The sequence below is a fragment of the Lotus japonicus genome, chromosome 2, assembly GCF_012489685.1.
Source record: "Lotus japonicus ecotype B-129 chromosome 2, LjGifu_v1.2".
NCBI classification, from domain to species: domain Eukaryota; kingdom Viridiplantae; phylum Streptophyta; class Magnoliopsida; order Fabales; family Fabaceae; genus Lotus; species Lotus japonicus.
Window position 1 is genome coordinate 89,868,800 of NC_080042.1, and position 23,101 is coordinate 89,891,900.

At 40.0% G+C, this 23,101-nt stretch overlaps 1 protein-coding gene and 2 long non-coding RNA genes across 3 annotated transcripts; all 3 read left to right on the forward strand.

The window, feature by feature from the left end:
• The first annotated feature begins 2,920 nt into the window (after positions 1-2,920).
• On the forward strand, positions 2,921-4,381 carry LOC130740827 (uncharacterized). Its single transcript, XM_057593537.1, has one exon. The coding sequence runs from the start codon at positions 3,023-3,025 to the stop codon at positions 4,208-4,210; it is 1,188 nt and encodes a 395-aa protein (XP_057449520.1). The 5' UTR covers positions 2,921-3,022; the 3' UTR covers positions 4,211-4,381.
• A 3,281-nt stretch (positions 4,382-7,662) lies between these two features.
• On the forward strand, positions 7,663-9,806 carry LOC130735849 (uncharacterized). Its single transcript, XR_009018580.1, has 3 exons — positions 7,663-7,752; positions 8,553-8,588; positions 9,463-9,806. It is a non-coding gene; the product is annotated as an uncharacterized LOC130735849 (long non-coding RNA).
• A 4,220-nt stretch (positions 9,807-14,026) lies between these two features.
• Positions 14,027-16,202, forward strand: LOC130735850 (uncharacterized). The gene is made up of 3 exons (XR_009018581.1): positions 14,027-14,116; positions 14,917-14,952; positions 15,827-16,202. It is a non-coding gene; the product is annotated as an uncharacterized LOC130735850 (long non-coding RNA).
• Positions 16,203-23,101: the final 6,899 nt, after the last annotated feature.

Below are 23,101 nucleotides of genomic sequence, written 5' to 3' on the forward strand. Positions count from 1 at the left end.
CATTCAGGGACCAACTTGACCCAAAATGCAATATCGTTTTTTTTCTTTCAGCGGCTTCTCCAAAATGGAAGATCAAATAACATTTTTGTTTTCTTTTTGTCTACCCAATTTATATCTTTGAGTTCAAAAAAAAATTCAATTCATTATGATATTTACACATACTTCCAAGTCACAAACTCAAAAGTATATAGTTACTTATTTTTGTTTTTATTAAATCAAATTTTTTAATGTGGTAATCAATTATTGAATATTTGTGTAAAGAAATTTTATACGGACTGCAAAAACACATTAATCCTTATATCTAAATTAATGCATCTTTTTCTTTTATATTTTGGCACCTAACTAACTACTGTTTGACCGGTGGGGCTTTTATAGTTTTATTGATTGATGGTTCTCCCATAAATAGAACAATTAAGTGCAAGCATTGTTTTCCATTTCATAAAAACTCATAATAGTGGCTGGAGTGAGTATTTGGGGCGGCCACAATGAAAGTTTCACATGGCACCATGTCCAGGACCATGTGCATGAATCCAATGTTGCAAAGAGACGTTAAGAAAATTAACGACAGCAAAATGTCAAGTGCCGGCTTTCTAATTTGCATTGGCGGTGGTTAAATACTTCTGTTTCCATTTCAAAAGCAACTTCTAGGATTCCCCTAACTTCTTGGGTGTTACTTGGACTCACCTATCATCTATAGTCAATTCTTTGCAAGTTTGATAATTAATTAGTATATTTACATTATTTCTGAGATCTCTAAAAATAGGTGAATCGCGAGATACCTTACCCTTACAGTTTATGACCGTTTTTAATTGTCATAAGTTATAAAGTTTATATGAAAAAATTCTACAATTTGTGGTAATTTAAAACTGCCACAAAGTATAAGTGTTGCATGTTTCATATCTCAACTTTATAAGATTGTGATAAATATGAGGTCATCAAAATGGTGTATTCATTGTAAGTTTGTGGAAACTTGGAGATTAAAAAAAGGTAGGCCCTCGTGACTATACCAATCCCATCCTTTAGAGTGTGTGACTATGTGATAGTTATGGTTGAGGTTGAGCGGTTGAGGTTACTACTCCCTAACCTCCAAATACCCAAATGCATTGTTACTTGTTAGGGGGTGAAGTGAACCATCATTAATAAAGAGGGTTCTTGATGTAACTTCCCACCGATGCTTTTAAAGTAGTTGGAGGAGTTCACGGAAACAGCAGCAGAGGTAGCCAGCTCGTGAATGAAGTAGTAACACTTGACACTTTTTCTTAGGATAAACAAAAAATAAATAAAGGGGTTGAATCTAGCCAAGCTTATGTGTAAACCACAGCCTATGTTATCACTTATACTACATCATTTTCAGAACGTTTATTGTCTAAGGTTATACATGCACAAAAAATAGAATTCGAGTTTCTTGCAATGATCATAGATACTACACCGCATTTATGCATTTAAGGGACTTGGAATATTTGATTAAGACTAGTTGGTTGATATATTTTATCAAAATTATAATAAATATATTTTTTGATCAGAGCTGACCTATTTTAATCGAGCAAGTCATATTGCATGACTAGTGTAGTTTATAAAAATATCTGACAGCATAGAATCTAAATTTCAAGGCTAAGATATCATTTACTATATTTCTCCAATTTTTTTAAAGCCAACTCACATTAACACTCGGTCATTAGTAGATGGATGGAATTTAGTTGCAGAGTTAACCATGCTCTTTATTTAAGAGGCACCTCCTCATTAAGCTAGTTGTAAATAACTATTAATGATTAGTTGGATGTGGCTTTTTCTTCATGTTTCTTTAGACAATGGCGGAAAGAAATAAAGATGACAAGAAAGGAATTAGGGGATAAAAAGAGAAAAAGGGGAGCCTAACGTTGGACTATAACAACAATGTGCCATTATAATTGCGTGCTTAGCTTTTAGATCCCCGGCCAAACAAATACATGATTGCTCGCAGGCCATAGATAGGTCATGTATACTAAAAGTAAAAATAATCTAAGGGCACAAGTTAATTCACCAAGCTAGTAGTAAAGAAGTATATCAAATTTCTGTGGTCACTAAGAAAAGCAATGACACACGGTTTATCAGAATCCAATTAGTTTATCTTGAGAGAGTAACTTTTGGCATATTAATTTAGGCAAAAAACTAAATCTTTAAATAATTATTAGTGCTTGGAATGATATGACATAAATAGAGTATTTAAAAACTATTTTTAAATAAGCATCCCACATGGCACATGTTATGATTATGCAAAATGGGTTTTTAGCATATAAACTTAATTTTAATTGCAGAAGTAACCAAAAACTAAAAAGTCATTAGAGGCAAGTATATTTCATTCCCGTTGATGTACAACCTGAAAAATATCTTATCCCACAGTTGTTTCTTTCTTGAAGGAGCCGTTGCTCAACAGCTAGTACTAGTAGACCATAAAATGCAATTTACAATTTCTTATTTTCCATTTAGCACAAGGTAGTAAAAACTCTAGTTTAATTATTAGACGGTGTGTATACTGAATAATTTGTTAAAAAAAATTATTCATTTAATATAATTTTAAAGTTTTGAAGAGTTTAATCCTATGCCAGTCAAATATGATGCATATTTTCTATATATACATTCGTATCCGATCATTCTTTAAATGTTGTCAGATTCATGATTTAGTTGCCATTAAAGTTTATCATTCCTCTCTTTTAGTGTATTGTGCGAGGCTCAAATCCGAATACTCTTCCCACACAATTTATGTTATCAACGGAGGCACCCGCTTAAATTGAATATGATATACTTTACTGAAACTAAAAATATAATATGTGAAAAGGGCAATGAAGAAAAATGAAAAAGGGGGAAAATCCTCAACCGCCCAAAAACAAAACTAATAGTAGGGTCCACACTTTCGGTGCTATAAATATTGAAGCCTTCTCTCCAACCCAAACCTCCTCTCTTCCTCTGCCACTAACCTCCTTCACTTCTTCTCTAATCTCTCCTTCACAATACACTGCGAAAACGTGAACTAACTAACCAAACCATGGTCGACGTGGACCGGAGGATGACCGGTCTAAACCCGGCTCACGTAGCCGGTCTAAGACGGTTATCGGCGCGAGCAGCATCCTCCTCCTCCACCACCTCGTCCTCCGTGCCACTACGCAACGGCGTCGTTTCATTTTCATCAGTAGTAGAAAAGGTAATAACCCAGCTCCGAAGCTCCGGCATCGAAGTCCAACCGGGTCTCTCCGATACAGAGTTCGCACGCACAGAGGCAGAGTTCGGCTTCGTATTCCCACCGGACCTCCGTGCAGTCCTCGCCGCCGGTGTCCCCGTCGGCCCTGGATTCCCTGACTGGCGATCCGGCGGCGCGCGGCTGCACCTACGCGCATCTCTGGACCTTCCAATCGCAGCGATTTCGTTCCAGATCGCGAGGAACACCGTGTGGTCTAAGTCATGGGGCCTGAGGCCTGCCGAGCCGGAGAAGGCGCTGCGAGTGGCGAGGAACGCGCTGAAGCGAGCTCCGTTGCTGATTCCCATCTGCAACCATTGCTACATTCCCTCCAACCCCTGCCTCGCCGGGAACCCTGTTTTCTTCGTCGACGAGAACAGAATCTTCTGCTGCGGCTTAGATCTCTCTGATTTCTTCCAACGCGAGTCACTCTTCCGGAGCTCCGAATCCGACCCGCATCTTCTCAAGCAGCGATCAGTTAGCGAGAAATCCGCTGGTTCTTCAACCGCTTTCTCCCGGAGGAGCCTCGACAACGGAGGCAGGACGCCACGGTGGGTTGAGTTCTGGACCGACGCGGCATCCGATCGCCGCCGGAGAAACTCTTTGTCATCAGCGTCTTCATCGCCGGAGAGATTCTTCGAGATGCCCCGATCCGGAGTCCCGGGTTGGGTGGAGGACTACATAGGGAAAATCGGGTCGGTTCTGAAAGCGGGTGGGTGGAGCGAAACGGATGTAACAGAAATGGTGCAGGTTTCAGCTTCCGGATTTGTCGAAGGGGAGATGGTGGTGCTGGATAATCAAGCGCTGCTGGATGCTCTGCTATTGAAAGCGGATAGGTATTCGGATTCGCTCCGGAAAGCTGGGTGGAGCTCCGAGGAGGTAACCGAAGCTTTAGGATTCGATTTTCGACCCGAGAAGGAACGGAAACCGGTGAAAAAGCTTTCCCCAGAGCTTGTGGAAAGAATCGAGAAACTGGCTCAGTCTGTTTCCCAGTCATGATACTTGGAACCCGGTGAACACTTTTTTTTTTTTTTTCAATTTTTATGATCTCAGAGTTTGGGGGAAGCAAATTGTACTATGAAACACAATAGATCAAAAAAGTTCAAACATCACACATGCTTATGATCATGCTACTATATAATTTCATAATAAATGATCAACTGTTAAATATTGTTTAGTGTATACAGTGAAGTGAATCTCCTGAACAAAACCTTGCTATTATGTGATTTTTAATTAGTTTATGAAGATGTGTTTAGCTGGCTGGTTTCTAAATAACCCAGTTGCACGTGTGAATGTTCACACATAAACATTAACGTACGAATATTGATGAATAGTATTTCTAAATAATAGAAAGGTGTGCCTCCAATCAGAACTTGCGGTTGGTGTGGGACAGCAGTGCCCAAAACGCAAGGCTAGCAGATACAGGTGTCGTCGTTTTACCACTGCCTAAGGGGTGGTGGGGTGGAACGAAAAAGGGGGCAATGTGTGTATTGGAGAGAGCTGAAAAGTCTCTCTCATCATGTTTACAGTAGAATTTCAATTTGGATGACATTTTCAGAGATGCGTGAATTGTTTGTATCTTTTATCTGAAGATTGATTTCTTTGGAATTTGAAAAAGGATATGCATGTAGTATGGGTTTACATTGCAGGCAGATAAAACTGACACCAAATTTATAATAATAGAAAGAGGATCGAGGCACATTGTTCTCTTGTGTTTGTAACTTACTTTGATTTGCTGAGAAGGGTATAGATTTTTGGCTTGACCTTGGGTTTGTACACATTTGGTATGATTGGGAAAAAGGTTAGGGAATAAGCATAGGCATTAGGCAGGGTATTTGTTATTTAGTAAAAAAAACAAATGAAGTGATAAAAAGAAGAAAAACAATTGAAGTGCTAAGAAAAAGGAAAAAGAAATGAAGGGCAAATTTGGAAGTAGAAGTTAGTGAATGTAGAAGAAAGATGGGCCACGTGATTGGGGCCTCTCACCAGGTCCCAACCCACGGTTCCGTACGGCCTAGGTAGGGGGAACAAGAGGCTCTCGGGTTACCACTCTTCGTTTTTTTATTAACTTCTTCCCACCTTCTTCCATGTAACTTTGGAACTTGTTAGTGACATTTTTGTTAGGTAATGAAAAAATGAAGCTGATATTTTTGTATATTTTTGGTTGAGTTTTGTCTTCTTGATTTGTAACCATTATGGAGCATCTAATCTACATGACACCCGTGCAGATTCTCCTGTGAAGGAGCGTGAGATTGGTACATGAAAAAGAAGGGTGCATTTTGATTTGTATTTTATATTTGAATTCAAATTACCTTTGTAGCTTGCTGTATTTTGATGACATTGTTTTCATTTTTTGTTTCATAGCGGGCTTAAAGCCCAGAGAAAGATCCGCCACAGTCCACACCATTACCAATCTTGATAAAGAAGAAATCTGTGTTAAAAAAAAAATCATACAACACCTAGGAGCAATTGTTTTCCTTCATTCCATAAGAAGTAAACTCACTCAAAGATGCAACAATTGACCCTTTTTTAGAATCAAACATAAGTTGCAACTCTTGAGCAGAGAGCAATTCAAACATCCCGAGAAAGTGGAGAGGTCATGAACATCAGTAAAGATTTTGTCAGTGAAGGGTGGCCTAGGTTCATGAATGCACACTTTGATCCGACCGTACTTAATCAGACTAGTCCGATCAAATCCCTCAAGAGGACATTGATTGAAGATGAAACAATTGAACTCTAGTCAGGATGGAGGTGAGGCGGCTTCCGTCAAGTTGGAAAAGGGGGGGTCCTTGTGGTGGTCCGCTGTGACCAAGCCCATGAGGGGTCCCTATAAAGACTTACAAAAGATATGAAGGATGGGAAGGTGGGTTGAGGGATCATTAAGCACATTCAAAAGCTATAGTGATCGGGCAAGGAAGAGGGATGAACCATCAATTTCATTTGATCAAGGTTCTCATATGACATGAAATAGGGAGGGGGTATTCTACGAACAATAATGATTCAAAGACTACGCTACAATGGGGACATAATAAACACAAATTTTGTTGCAGATTTTGCTTTGCATTTTTTCATGTTGATTTTGAAAACTATTTGCAGGAAAACTTTGTAAGAAAATTCGCATTAAAGTGTTAAAATAATTATTTTCAAAAAATATATTTGCATGAAATTGCAAAGAATGGTCATAGTCTTATTGTATATACCTATGCAGATCTACGATAACTTACCCTCATTTTACTATGTGCCTTTTAGATTTGATTCTTGTAATAACCTCTATGAGAGAGACTAATTGAGGTTAGTAGGGCGTGCCTTAATTAAGTTCCAATTAACCTAATATAGAAAAAATCGCGGCTAAATTTGCAACAAAAAAATTGTTTTTCTATGATACCACAATAGAGTAAAGCATCATTGTTCTTCAAAATAATTCATTTAAAGTTATTCCTTTCGTTCCAAAATGTAGGTTGTTTTAGAATTTATAGTATATTCTAAAATATAAGTTGTTTTGCAAAACCAATACACTTTTTTCTCTTTCTTTCTTATATACCCTTATTTAATATTATATCTCTTAATTATCACCTTCAATTTTCGCCTATCACGACTCTCACTATCCACTTAACTAATAATAATATTTCTCTCTCCTTAATATAACACAACTTTAAATATGAGTATTTTAATAAAAAAAATTGTCAATTAATGAACTCTTAAACAATGTATATGTAAGACCTGGATTTTCAGAACAAGCTAATTTCCGACTCACGCGTAGAATCAGTGTAAGCGTGACAGGAGTTTGATATTTGAGAAAGATTAATGAAGAAGAAAGTTCAGGAATTGCTTGAGGAATGTTGCGTAGTCATTTTAGGAATTAGAGCGAGTCGTCTGCACACCCGCCTTATGGCAAGCGTGTCCAGAATAGGCTAATTTCGCTTTAGAGCAACGTTTTAAGTGAGATTTCGAATCCTTGGAAAATTTAAAGATTTTCTTTATTTTTCCTTCGACCAGCGTTTCATTTCGGAACTCTGGACTGTACGCACGATAGGTTTCACTTTTCGGATGTCCGCCGACGCTAATTTCTTTGCTTCGAAACCCTATTTTCGAGCAATGGATGAAGACTTTTTCTATTCGGGACTTCTAACGAAGATTCCGTCCATGTTGCCAGACTTGTTTCGACGTTTCCAATCTTTCTTCAGTTGGAAGTTTTGTCGTTTGAGCATCACAGCAAAAAGTAGTTTTTCGGGGCAGATTAACCGACACCGCTTTTGAGTTTTTCGATATCGTTTTTCCCAAATCCTAGATATTTGTTTTGAGTTCTGGAATTCTGACGCCAGAATCTCTCTTAGAATTTCTCGGTGATCGTGCTGCAAAAATCGGAATCGCGAAATTTTCATTTTCCCGCGATTTCACCCGCCTATAAATAGCGCGAAAAAGCAAAATCCTCTCATTTTCTTTCCATTTGTGGCTGATTTCGTGGGGAGCAAGGGGGGAGGAGATTTCCGCGAAAACTTGACCAATCTTCGTGCAGTTCGTCCCTACTTCTAGGTATCGAGGTAACTATCATGAATCCTGCCTCTGATTTCTGTTTCTGCTGAGTTTCTGAAGTCGTTTCTGTGCTCTAAGTTTTGAGCTTTTTCTAAAATTGTCCGATTTCTCTGATTTCTCGCTTGGGTTATGTTCCTTATGTTCCCCTGAGTCTAAAACCTCTGTCAGTAAACTCTGATTGCGATTCAGTTGTCCAGGATCTGAAAAATTGACTCAAAACTCTTTTTGTCTCACATTTCGAAACTTTATTGTCGAAAAGACTTAATCTGACTTCGTGCCTTTAGGATTTGTTGTCACGGATATCATGAGGATCGTTGCTGTCAAATTTGTTTTCCGAACTGATAACTTTGAAGTTTTGAGCCTTTATTTTGGACCTAAATGCCCCTGGATAGTCGTATTTCGACCCGATTGTCCGAAAATTGTTCCGACAATTTCTTTGCCTTAGTTTTACCCTAAAACTACCTTGTGAATTGATTTAGATCGAAGAAAAAGTTCGAAAACCCTATTTTCCATAGTGGCCGAAACCTAATTGCTTGGGTACCGTGTCCAAAAATAATTTTTGGGTCTCTATGACTTGAGCCATTGCGTAGCTCTTCCAATTGTCGAAATTTTGGCGCCGGTTTCGTGTCATTCTGAGTTCTGTAGCTCGAGTTATGCTCGTTTTAGCGAACGAAGTCTCCGTTGTCAATTTGTGCCTAAATAGGAACTCTGAAGCTTTAGAGGCTTTCTTTACGATTTCGATTAGTATTAGTAGATCGTGTTGCTCCTAGTGAAGCTTGTGTTGATGATTGTGTTTTCTTTGTTCTAGGTTCGCAATTTCCATGCCCAACTTCTACTCACGAAGGTAAGGGTAACTCGGTTTTAGAGCGTCTTTGAGTCTTGCATGCTTTTATCGCACTGCCTGTGTTTGAGATGAAGATGTTTATATTGATTGGCAGATGATTATGATTATTATGCTGAATTTGGAAAATGTTTTCTGAGAGGCTTCGGCCGTTTACTGGTTTCTGTCGTTACTGCTTCCTAGTGGATGGAACATGTGGTTACTTTGGATTGGTCCTTGGGTGGGCTTTGTTATTGTCTGACTTGGCATATAGGGCTTGAGTCAAGTGGCGATGAGGAGGTGTGTCCTATCATTGTCCCATCTTGCGAGATGCTAAGTGGCGATCAGGAGGTGTGTCCTATGATTGTCCCGTCTTGTGTGACGTTAAGTGGCGATGAGGAGGTGTGTCCTATCATTGTCCCATCTTGCGAGGTGCTAAGTGGCGATCAGGAGGTGTGTCCTATGATTGTCCCGTCTTGTGTGACGTTAAGTGGCGATTAGGAGGTGTGTCCTATGATTGTCCCGTCATGTATGACGTTATAAGTGGCGATGAGGAGGTGTGTCCTATCATTGTCCCGTCTTGAGAGACGATATTGATCGATCCATTTTGTTAGCAGCATATAGTTGCATTATAGGGAACTAACACCTGACCCTATGTTGTTGGATTTTCGTATTGGTTTATTGATATCTGATTTGATGTTACATTGTTTAGGTTATTATTATCTGAGTCCGATTTATGTTTAAGTTGTTGATATATGAGTTGAGTTATGTTGCTAGTTATTTACCATGCCAGGTAATTAAATTCGAACAGCATGATTTTTCTCTTTTATACATGGTAATTGCATGGAGTTAACCCTTTCTATTTGCTACTTGTTGTTTGGGCGCTTAACGCTATTAGGCGATGGAGATCCTTCCGCCGATGCATAGCTACTCGAGTTGGAGATCGAGTTGTAAGCGGTGGAGTAGAGGTATGAGAAGCAGCTTTGCTTCTCTTCTTGTGGATTATGTTGGAGTCTCTTTTACTTTATGAGAACTCTGTTATTAAAGTCTTGCTTCCGCCACTGTTAAAGTGCGCATGTTTATTCTGAACCTTACTTATGGTATTGTAAACTATTATTACTGTATATCGGGAAACAATTTATCTAAATAAAGTTATGGTATGTTTCCAACCTTTTAGCCGAAGTGTTTAGTTGTTTTACAGAAAAAAAAATTCCCTTGGTTTTTAGGGATTGCAGATTGGTCCTTAGACTTTGTTAGGTTACTAATGTGACTCCTCAGTTGAGAAATTGGGGTGTTACAATTGTGGTATCAGAGCTTTGGTCTAGAAAACCAGAGCTTTTGGGTAGAGTGCCTGCTTAAGATGTTTGAACTCTGAGACCGATTGATGGGGTGTCAATCGGAGGAAGAGTGTGCTTGATTACTGTTTATATAGATTATTTTTGAAGGTTATTCGTAAGTGAATAACCTTATGCTAGTTATTGTTAATTATACATCTGATATAAGTATATACATAGTTAGTTATTATCGAACAACATGTATTAGGTAGAGAACGTTGTAGCTAACTTGACCTGCTTACCCCTCTAGGGATTGGATGTGATCATAGGCATGTATTGGTTGTCCCACCATCATGTTCTTCTTGATTGCGCCAATAAGGTAGTTATCTTTCCCGATGCTGGACTCGCTGAGTTCCTGAACTCGTACTTTTCAAAGCTTTCTTTGAGGAAAGGAGCTTTGAGTTCTCTCATGTCTACAACCGTGGTGGAAGCTAAGGAGAATGGAGTACACGGAATTGCTGTTGTGCAAGATTTCGAGGATGTGTTCCCCGAAGACGTACCTGGAATACCTCCGGTCAGAGATATGGAGTTCACAATTGATATAGTCCCAGGCACTGGACCTATATCAATCGCACCGTATCGTATGGCACCGGCAGAACTGACTGAGCTGAAGAGTCAACTCGAAGATTTAACCAAGAAGGGGTTTATCCGACCTAGCGTTTCTCCGTGGGGAGCGCCAGTGCTGCTTGTGAAGAAGAAAGACGGAAGATCGCGACTTTGTGTGGATTATCGACAGTTGAACAAAGTCACGATAAAGAACCGTTATCCGTTGCCAAGGATTGACGATTTGATGGATCAGTTGAAGGGTGCTGCTATTTTCTCGAAGATTGACCTGAGATCGGGATATCACCAGATTAGAGTCAAGGATGAGGATATTCAAAAGACGGCGTTTAGGACACGCTATGGGCACTATGAGTACTTGGTGATGCCGTTTGGAGTTACGAATGCACCAGCTGTATTCATGGACTACATGAATAGGATCTTTCATCCATTCTTGGATCGCTTCGTTGTGGTGTTCATCGACGACATCTTGATCTACTCGAGGAATCGTGAAGAACACGAGGAACATCTACGTCAAGTATTACAAGTTCTTCGGGATAAGGTACTGTATGCTAACGCGACAAAGTGTGAATTTTGGCTCGAAGAAGTAAAGTTTTTAGGACATGTCATCTCAAAGGAGGGTATTCCTGTGGATCCCAGTAAAGTGGAAGCGGTACTTGCATGGGAGCGTCCTAAGACTGTGACAGATATAAGGAGTTTCATCGGTTTAGCTGGATATTACCGACGATTCATCGAAGGTTTTGCTAAGATTGCAGGACCATTGACGAAACTCACCCGGAAGAACCAACCTTTTGCTTGGACAGAGAATTGTGAACAGAGTTTCCAAGATATGAAGAAGCGTTTGACGACCGCGCCAGTTCTGACATTACCACAAGAGAAGGAACCCTACGAGGTTTACTGCGATGCTTCGTACCAAGGTTTGGGTTGTGTGTTGATGCAACACCGAAAGGTTGTGGCTTATTCTTCAAGGCAATTGAAGATACATGAACGGAACTATCCTACGCACGATTTGGAGTTAGCGGCTGTGGTATTTGCGCTCAAGATTTGGAGGCACTATCTTTATGGGAGCACCTTCACTGTTTTTAGTGATCATAAGAGCTTGAAGTACCTGTTCGATCAGAAGGATCTGAATATGAGACAAAGGCGTTGGGTGGAATTCATCAAGGACTATGATTTCACTTTGTTGTACCACCCAGGAAAAGCAAATGTTGTAGCAGACGCACTGAGTCGCCAGACAATTCATGTTTCATCGTTGATGATTAAGGAATTGGAACTTATCGAGACTTTTCGCGACCTCAGTTTGGGTATGCAAGTGACACCTGGAAAATTGAGCTTTGGGATGGTGACGATCACTAGTGATTTTCTGAACGAGATCAAGGTGAAACAACTGTTAGATGAGGAGCTGATCGAGAAACGGAACTTGATCATTTTGGGAAAAGCGCCGAATTTTGAGGTAGGAACCGACAACATTCTGCGTTGCAAAGGACGTGTCTGCGTACCATTGGACATGGAGTTGAGAAGGATGATTCTTGACGAAGGTCACAAGAGCAGATTGAGTATTCATCCGGGATCGACAAAGATGTATCAAGATCTAAAGTTGAATTTTTGGTGGCCAGGAATGAAGAAGAATGTAGCAGAGTTTGTGGCGGCATGTCTGACATGTCAGAAGGCGAAGATAGAACATCAAAAGCCTGCGGGTATGTTACAGTCACTTGATGTGCCGGAGTGGAAGTGGGACAGTATCTCTATGGATTTCGTGGTAGCTTTGCCAGCTACGAGGAAGAGATTTGATTCCATTTGGGTCATTGTGGACCGTCTGACGAAGTCAGCACATTTCATACCGGTGAAGACCACGTTCAATGTGGAGGCACTTGCAAAAGTGTATGTCGCTGAGATTGTACGACTTCATGGAGTACCATCGAGTATTGTTTCTGACAGAGATCCGAAGTTTACTTCGCATTTCTGGAAGGCGTTGCACGAGGCGCTTGGGACGAAGTTGAGGTTGAGCTCTGCCTATCACCCTCAGACGGATGGGCAGACAGAGAGGACAATACAGTCATTGGAAGACTTGCTGCGAGCCTGTGTTCTGGATAGTCAAGAAAGCTGGGATGAGCTGTTGCCGTTGATCGAGTTTACTTATAACAACAGTTTTCATGCTAGTATTGGAATGGCACCTTATGAGGCTTTGTATGGGAGGAGATGTAGAACTCCTTTATGTTGGTTTCAAGATGGCGAACATCTTCTCGTTGGACCTGAATTAGTACAACAAACTACTGAGAAAGTGAAGCAAATACAAGAGAAGATGAGGACGTCACAGAGTCGACAGAAGAGTTATGCTGACACACGACGGAGAGAGTTAGAGTTTGAGGCGGGAGACCATGTGTTTCTTCGCGTGACACCAACTACCGGAGTGGGAAGAGCGATAAAGTCGAGGAAGCTGACACCGAAGTTCATTGGACCGTATCAGATTATCGAGCGAGTCGGTAAAGTAGCTTATCGGATTGCGTTGCCACCTTTTCTTTCCAAGATTCATGATGTGCTACACGTGTCACAATTGAGGAAGTATATTCCTGATCCCTCTCACATCATCAAGGAAGATGATATTCAGCTTAGAGACAACTTGTCTTTTGAAGTGGCACCAATGAGGATTGAGGAACGTAGGATCAAGCAGTTGAGGAACAAGCAGGTTCCTCTGGTAAAAGTGATTTGGAACCAAGTCACGGGCGATGCTACTTGGGAACTAGAAGAGAGGATGAAGGAACAGTATCCGGAACTCTTCACTGAGCCTTAAGTTTCGAGGACGAAACTTTCTTTTTGGGGGGTAGTATTGTAAGACCTGGATTTTCAGAACAAGCTAATTTCCGACTCACGCGTAGAATCAGTGTAAGCGTGACAGGAGTTTGATATTTGAGAAAGATTAATGAAGAAGAAAGTTCAGGAATTGCTTGAGGAATGTTGCGTAGTCATTTTAGGAATTAGAGCGAGTCGTCTGCACACCCGCCTTATGGCAAGCGTGTCCAGAATAGGCTAATTTCGCTTTAGAGCAACGTTTTAAGTGAGATTTCGAATCCTTGGAAAATTTAAAGATTTTCTTTATTTTTCCTTCGACCAGCGTTTCATTTCGGAACTCTGGACTGTACGCACGATAGGTTTCACTTTTCGGATGTCCGCCGACGCTAATTTCTTTGCTTCGAAACCCTATTTTCGAGCAATGGATGAAGACTTTTTCTATTCGGGACTTCTAACGAAGATTCCGTCCATGTTGCCAGACTTGTTTCGACGTTTCCAATCTTTCTTCAGTTGGAAGTTTTGTCGTTTGAGCATCACAGCAAAAAGTAGTTTTTCGGGGCAGATTAACCGACACCGCTTTTGAGTTTTTCGATATCGTTTTTCCCAAATCCTAGATATTTGTTTTGAGTTCTGGAATTCTGACGCCAGAATCTCTCTTAGAATTTCTCGGTGATCGTGCTGCAAAAATCGGAATCGCGAAATTTTCATTTTCCCGCGATTTCACCCGCCTATAAATAGCGCGAAAAAGCAAAATCCTCTCATTTTCTTTCCATTTGTGGCTGATTTCGTGGGGAGCAAGGGGGGAGGAGATTTCCGCGAAAACTTGACCAATCTTCGTGCAGTTCGTCCCTACTTCTAGGTATCGAGGTAACTATCATGAATCCTGCCTCTGATTTCTGTTTCTGCTGAGTTTCTGAAGTCGTTTCTGTGCTCTAAGTTTTGAGCTTTTTCTAAAATTGTCCGATTTCTCTGATTTCTCGCTTGGGTTATGTTCCTTATGTTCCCCTGAGTCTAAAACCTCTGTCAGTAAACTCTGATTGCGATTCAGTTGTCCAGGATCTGAAAAATTGACTCAAAACTCTTTTTGTCTCACATTTCGAAACTTTATTGTCGAAAAGACTTAATCTGACTTCGTGCCTTTAGGATTTGTTGTCACGGATATCATGAGGATCGTTGCTGTCAAATTTGTTTTCCGAACTGATAACTTTGAAGTTTTGAGCCTTTATTTTGGACCTAAATGCCCCTGGATAGTCGTATTTCGACCCGATTGTCCGAAAATTGTTCCGACAATTTCTTTGCCTTAGTTTTACCCTAAAACTACCTTGTGAATTGATTTAGATCGAAGAAAAAGTTCGAAAACCCTATTTTCCATAGTGGCCGAAACCTAATTGCTTGGGTACCGTGTCCAAAAATAATTTTTGGGTCTCTATGACTTGAGCCATTGCGTAGCTCTTCCAATTGTCGAAATTTTGGCGCCGGTTTCGTGTCATTCTGAGTTCTGTAGCTCGAGTTATGCTCGTTTTAGCGAACGAAGTCTCCGTTGTCAATTTGTGCCTAAATAGGAACTCTGAAGCTTTAGAGGCTTTCTTTACGATTTCGATTAGTATTAGTAGATCGTGTTGCTCCTAGTGAAGCTTGTGTTGATGATTGTGTTTTCTTTGTTCTAGGTTCGCAATTTCCATGCCCAACTTCTACTCACGAAGGTAAGGGTAACTCGGTTTTAGAGCGTCTTTGAGTCTTGCATGCTTTTATCGCACTGCCTGTGTTTGAGATGAAGATGTTTATATTGATTGGCAGATGATTATGATTATTATGCTGAATTTGGAAAATGTTTTCTGAGAGGCTTCGGCCGTTTACTGGTTTCTGTCGTTACTGCTTCCTAGTGGATGGAACATGTGGTTACTTTGGATTGGTCCTTGGGTGGGCTTTGTTATTGTCTGACTTGGCATATAGGGCTTGAGTCAAGTGGCGATGAGGAGGTGTGTCCTATCATTGTCCCATCTTGCGAGATGCTAAGTGGCGATCAGGAGGTGTGTCCTATGATTGTCCCGTCTTGTGTGACGTTAAGTGGCGATGAGGAGGTGTGTCCTATCATTGTCCCATCTTGCGAGGTGCTAAGTGGCGATCAGGAGGTGTGTCCTATGATTGTCCCGTCTTGTGTGACGTTAAGTGGCGATTAGGAGGTGTGTCCTATGATTGTCCCGTCATGTATGACGTTATAAGTGGCGATGAGGAGGTGTGTCCTATCATTGTCCCGTCTTGAGAGACGATATTGATCGATCCATTTTGTTAGCAGCATATAGTTGCATTATAGGGAACTAACACCTGACCCTATGTTGTTGGATTTTCGTATTGGTTTATTGATATCTGATTTGATGTTACATTGTTTAGGTTATTATTATCTGAGTCCGATTTATGTTTAAGTTGTTGATATATGAGTTGAGTTATGTTGCTAGTTATTTACCATGCCAGGTAATTAAATTCGAACAGCATGATTTTTCTCTTTTATACATGGTAATTGCATGGAGTTAACCCTTTCTATTTGCTACTTGTTGTTTGGGCGCTTAACGCTATTAGGCGATGGAGATCCTTCCGCCGATGCATAGCTACTCGAGTTGGAGATCGAGTTGTAAGCGGTGGAGTAGAGGTATGAGAAGCAGCTTTGCTTCTCTTCTTGTGGATTATGTTGGAGTCTCTTTTACTTTATGAGAACTCTGTTATTAAAGTCTTGCTTCCGCCACTGTTAAAGTGCGCATGTTTATTCTGAACCTTACTTATGGTATTGTAAACTATTATTACTGTATATCGGGAAACAATTTATCTAAATAAAGTTATGGTATGTTTCCAACCTTTTAGCCGAAGTGTTTAGTTGTTTTACAGAAAAAAAAATTCCCTTGGTTTTTAGGGATTGCAGATTGGTCCTTAGACTTTGTTAGGTTACTAATGTGACTCCTCAGTTGAGAAATTGGGGTGTTACAGTATACAACCTAAAACAACCTATATTTTAGAACGGAGGAAGTAAAAAGGTATATGTGTTATTTATTTATTTATTTTAGTTAACAAGGTATGTCAAGTACATTTATTGAAGATTCTACTTATAGCAAAACTTAGCAGGCGTAAAATGGTAAGAGTCAATAAATGTAATCCATATATCACACCAATGGTCACTAGCTCACTCCATAGTCCATACAGGCCTAACAGGCGTATCATAATCATAGTACCTTTGGCTCCACACCACAGTGAGTAATCCTGAACCCGAACTTTATCTTCTGCAGACTGCAGCATTGATTCATGTGACTGACGTGTGGAACACCGCCAAGGCCTCATGATCTGAGCTCTTATATCTTCTTGTGATTTCCATGTGCCAGTGCCACCCTCATTAATAGCGTTTCTTCCTTTCCATCCCATCACTTCCCATCTCGTTAATTTCCTTCCTTTCAATCCGTCGTTGTTTTGGTGTCTCATGAATTTAAACCCCACCCTTTCTGATCCTGAATTTGTAGGCCCTGCACTACTCTCCATCAAGCCTAACCGTACGTGTAATATGAGTGATTCAACAAAAAAAGCTCATTTCAATATTTCATATTCAAAACGATATAAAGTAAAGAAGGGATCGATTGATGTGATGTGAAGATGAGCTAGCTAGGCCAGTGGTGGTGCTGAAGAGCGAAGCGAGTGATGGTAGCTAGTGGAGGTCATTTCATTTTCCTAATTGATCCCGCTGAATCGCCCTTTCTTCTCATTCTTGTTCATGTAATGGGAGACAATGTTAAGAATTTGCAGTTTGACTATACCTTGTATGTAGGACCAGCTTTCGCTCATGCATCCCATTTACCTTTAGCAATGTCACCATTCACAAAAAAAAATTAAATCATCATCAACATATAATTACCACAGGGTTTTGTGTAATAGTTAATTTACTTCATCTAGAACATGAGGTTGAGGTTAGATTGTTCTCCAACAAAACAAACTGTGCTCAGTCATTACCTCTTATTGGGGTAAATAGTCAACTTGGTCCCTGAAAGTGTACGCCGCATTCAACTTCGTCCCTAAACTTTCAAAATGACGCATGTGGTCCCTGAATGTGCCAAATCTCCTTCATCAGCCGTCACTGGGTTAAAAACAGCTGACGCCGATAACAGAAGTGTGATTCGATTTTTTTTTTGTCAAAGTTGAAGCTTGTGTGGCATTTGACTCTTGGAAAAATTTTAAAAATTTCAATTTAGTCCCTGGATCTGAAAAAAAATTCTTTCTCTCAACCATCTTCCTCTACCTCTCCCCACCACCATCACCCTCTCTCCATCTCCATCTTCTTCATCCTTCTTCTTCTTCCCACCCTCATCTCCTCCCTCTCATACTCTGACGCTCTCCCTCACCCCAACCCTTTTTCCCTTCCAAAAACCAAAATCCTTCAACCCAAAATCACAAAACCAAAAAACCCACAAATCCACACTCACCGATCGAAAATCCATCGCAACCCACCCCACCCTCACTGATGATATCCTCAAGCTCCTTTGAATTTTTTGTACTGTAATTGTTCTCCTACCTTTTCCTCAGGATTTATGTTTTTCTCAGATAGCATGAGTTGCTTTTCTTTTTTCTTGAAGGGTCTAGGATTGTGTTTTTTCACTTTTGGTTTCTGAATAATAATGAGGATTGACTTGTGCTGGTGAAAAATTGTTGAGGTGATTTGTCTGCAACTTTGCATGGTAACTGAATGAATTTTGTTTCATTATCTGAGCAAAGTAAATTGGAAAACTGACAATTATGTGCATATGATGTTGAGTGATTGATGTTCATACTTGATGCTTTGATTTCCTGGTAATTATTCTTGTGTATTATGTGAGCATGAATGAAACATCAGTATTTGGTGATCTAGAGTCTGGTAATTGGTGGAGCATGAATTTTGAGTAATTGAGGAGGGTTGTTCATTGGATTATGGCGATTGGTTACATATGTTAGGATTATCCAGGAAAATGAGGCAGATTGGAATATTTTCCGTGTTTGTTCTTTTGAATTTGTAATATGCAAGAGATGGGCATGTTGTAGGAATCAAATTCTTATATGCAAGATAGAGGGAGGGGGATGATGGTGGGAAGAAGAAGAAGAAGGATGAAGAAGATGGAGATGGAGAGAGGGTGATGGTGGTGGGGAGAGGTAGAGGAAGATGGGTGAGAGAAAGATTTTTTTTTCAGATTCAGGGACTAAATTGAAGTTTTTAAAACTTTCCCAACAGTCAAATGTCATACAAGCTTCAACTTTGACAAAAAAAATATTCCAAGTCACACTTCCGTTAACGGGGTCAGCTTTTTTTAACTCAGGGACCGCTGATGAAGGAGATTTGGCACATCCAGGGACCACGGGCGTCATTTTAAAAGTTTAGGGACGAAGTTGAAGTCGGTGAACACATTCAGGGACCAAGTTAGCTATTTACCCCCTCTTATTGCAATCACCATGACGAAAAGATTAGTCACGGTTATTGTTGGTAGATACATCAATTAGATTAAAATAATATAAGGGGAAGTTGTTGTTCAATTGATTAATTTCTCTTTGTGACAAGTCGTTTATTTCTTAATGTGACCACTTGCGACAAATGAATTTATCATTACTATCGGTAGTGGATACACTAAGCTAAAAAAACTAATAATGATATCTCAATGTCTTTTTACTGCGATTTCTCTAGTACTCATTCAAAATAAATAGGTTCAATATGTGACGCCACACTGCAAATCGGCTCCAAACCCCGCTAAACAATATGCAGGCTCATTAAGTTATGGGAATTTTTTACCTTCATCACATTACGAGAGCAATTTAGAAAAAATAACATTTAGTGACACTCAATCTACTCTTGCAGTGACCGTTGCGTGATTCGCAATTTTTTTTTCAGATAAGAGGATTTCCTCAATTGCTGTACGAAATCCTGGACCCCATAAAGCAATGCAGAAACTGTATATAGAAGTTAAAACCCACTAAATCAGAAACGGTTAAATGGAAATCGTGCAACATTGCCTATATATAACCCCCAACAAACCAGAGTTAACTTTAATTTTCACTCTCAGCCAGGGAAATATGGAGAATAATGGTTCACCACAGACCAAATACATTCTTGCAAACATTTCAGGAGGAGGAGGCTTGGAGCCTGCAAGGTTAAACCCAGAAAGGAAGATGATCGGAACTCCTCCCCCAATCAGTTTCTCCGCCACTGATTTCATCGGCGGCTATAAGCTTAAGGAACCTGATCCTCTTCCCATGGTAATTTCCGTTGAAATCAGCGATTTCACTGTGAGAAAGGTTCTTCTCCTCGAGTCAAGCTCTGCAGACATTCTCTACTGGTCCACATTCCAGAGGCTGGGACTCCATCCTTCCATGCTCAAACCCTCCACAGGAAATCTGACTGATATTTTCGGATTCAAATCTGAAATCAAAGGATATGTGGATCTCAAAACCACGTTCGGTGAGGGAGAGCACGTTGATAGCATCAACATCAGGTACCTTGTCATTGATGCAAACACTCCTTGCAATGCTATTCTCGGCAGGCCTACTTTCAAACTGTTGGGAGGGATTTTGTCCACCGCGCATCTCACCATGAAGTACCCGAGGCCAGATGGAAGGGTAGGAGTAATCAAGGCAGATCTCGAGATGGCCAGACAATGCTTCGAAGACGGCCTTTGATCCTAAATTGACTATGCAATTTCTTTCAATTTTAGTCTATCAGTGTTTCTATTTGGATTTATCTTTAAGTTTCACTGTTGCTAATTAACTTGCTGTTTGTTTAGGTTTAACTTTAAGGATTACTGTTGCTATTTAGGTTTAACTTTGATTTCTAGTACTTATTAATGACTGTTCTAAATTTCTAGATATTTGAAGTCTTGTCTTAGTTATATTGGAGAATCTTTTCAATTGACTGGTTGTTGGTGTCTTTATTAATATTCAGGCTGAATAGTTAATACATTTACGTTACTAATTCAAACTTTGGAATGTAGTCCTGATCTTTCAAATGGAACATGGCAGGCCAAGTGAAAAATGAAATGTGTATAAGGATAATCCTTATCCAGAAAATATTGCACACAGGTGAAAATGAAAAATGAATCAGTATCCTGGACTCCTGGTGCTGCATAATAGATTAAGCATTATCCATTATGTTTTTCATGTCAGGTAAGTATGTAAGAAAATAATGTCAGTAAAAATTAGGTTACAACATTAAGAGCCACCAATCAATACTCATGCTACATTCAACTAGCCATTTAATAATCTCTTAGTACATATATTTTGCTAAGCCCTTTGAATGGATAGGAAAAGTTCCAGAACAAGAAGAGTTATAAAGATGTTACTTGTTAGAGACATGGATTTGATTTTCCTTTCTCAAATCAAACATGAATTAGTAATGTAGACTTCGGCTGTGACTCCAATTCTTGTGCTGTACGACTAAAAGAATCGTGATGTACCTAATGAAAGCTTTATATCCCGAATATATCATAAGAAAGTTTTACATCCCAACTTAATTACCAAAAGAAAGCTTTACATTTCCATGTAAACCAAAGGGAAAGTTGTGCATCTACAATGTACCAAAAGCTTAACATATCCATAAAACATTAAGGTAGGCCAAGTAATTCATTCAAATTGGAATCCATACAATCATCATTCCATTGAAGATTAGGAGTGCATGTTGTGAGTGTGTGAAAAGAGAAATGCCTTTGTGAGTATATGGACTGATTTCTAGAAAACATAATCGGAGATGGTTTTTGATTCTACGATTCTACATCTAAACACGACTATTCCACCTGATTTTGATCATTTGCAATTATACTACCGAGTCAACACGAAAAGACATAGTAGAATCGTAGACTCGTACGATTCCACGAGTTAACTCGTGATTTTGTCAACCTTGCCTATAACTATAAGGGTTGAGGTTTTCAACCTAGAGAAGAGAAGTTTGAGCCCTAGCTACCACTTTCAAAGGCTACCAAGGTTTTCTAGAACAAGCATCAATGGGTGAGACTACAGAGACGTGTTGGTTGTCAATTGGTTATTCAAAACTCACTAGTGGCATGAGGAGGATCAAAAAGTAACAATACTTATATACTAAACTTTTTTCCTATGTTTCTTTTTATCAAATTACATCACGTATCAACATATTATTTTTCTCATTTCTCTTCATATATTTTGATGTTTATTCCAAGAAGATTGGTTCACAAATCTTTATTGTTGTTGTTAGTTATATCAAATACAAGATCTCTCTGCCCATTCTCCATTCATTCTCGGACTACATCATGTCTGTTGAGTTGCCGACACGATTAAACCTTCAGTGACCAAAAGATATGAGTTGGTTTATCAGATGATAAGGATCACCTTGCCAAGTTCAACGCCCACATGTTGTTGTATGTTGACCCCATCAGAGGCATCACACGACGCAACCACATTACCTTAACCCAAAGGAAGATGGTAACCGTCTCCATTGACCCATCATGTGTAGGGCCTTCCCCACAACCCTCACTAAGCACCCCCTTCGTTGGTTCTCTAATTTGCCTCCGAAATCCATCCACTCCAACCTCTCCACCAAATTCTTAGACCACCACTCACTCAGCATCGCTATCCCCAAAACTAACTCTACCCTCTGTGACCCAAGGGCAAGATGAATCTCTTGGTGAATACAGCAACATGTTCAATTAGATTGCTATATGCAAATTAATAAACTCGTCATCGAAAAGGTCATGCATGCCTTCCGAGAGGGTGTCATACTCTCATTCTAGTGTCTTTCACCAGTTCCCTTTTCCAGAGATGAATCATAACCTTAAAATTTTCATCAGGGTATGAAAACATGTCCCTCTCACTCCTTAATCCAATCCTTATCCAAAAATTAACTTCACATTTATAATTCACCTCACCTATACAATATATGAAAAAATAAATTGATATAACAAATGATATAATAGAAAAATAAAAACATAAAAACATATTTTTTTTTTGAAAATAAAATAAAATGAGAGAGAAGTTACCTTTTTTTTTGGGTCAAATCGAGAGAAGTTACCTTATCCGATTGGATTCGGTAGTAAAAATATCGTCTCGATAAAGTCGTGCAGAAGCGGTTATATCAGCCCAATGAGCCCATGATCCCCTCACCCTCGCCACCTCTCTCATAAAAAGCAACCTTCACTCTCACTATTGTTCACGTTTATTTTCAGCAGTTACGCTTCTGAAAAAATCAATGGAGCGTAAGAACAATGACGAGAGAGGAACACAGATGCGTGGAAACGAACCACCACGGACCATGTACCTCACTACCTGTATTTCAGGAGGCTTCGGCGGAGGAGTGGAACCTGCCAGATTGAACCCCGATCGGAAGAAATTTACCGGAAACCCTCCCGATTTCGATTTCTCCGATATCGAAACCCCCGTCGAACCAGTACCACTTCCGATGATCATCGCCGTGAAAATCAGGGATTTCACGGTGAGGAGGGTGTTGGTCAGCACTGCAAGTTGCGCTGATATTCTCTACTGGTCCACATTCCAGAAGCTTGGTCTCCCTCCTTCCATGCTCAAACCCTATTACGGAAACCTAGAGGACATTTGCGGAATCAAGACGGAAATCAAAGGGTATGTTGATTTGAACACAACTTTTGGTGAAGGAGAGCTTACTGATAGCATCAATATCAGGTTTCTGGTCACTGATCCGAAATTTCATCCTTACAATATGGTTATTGGGGTCCCTACTCTCCAGGAGATTGGAGGAGGAGTGTTTGCGTTTGGGCGTTACACCATCAAGTACCCGAGGCCAGATGGAAGGATAGGTGTTATCAAGGTTGATCGCGAGACCGCCAGAAAATTCGTCTAACAAGGTCTCTAGAGTCTGAT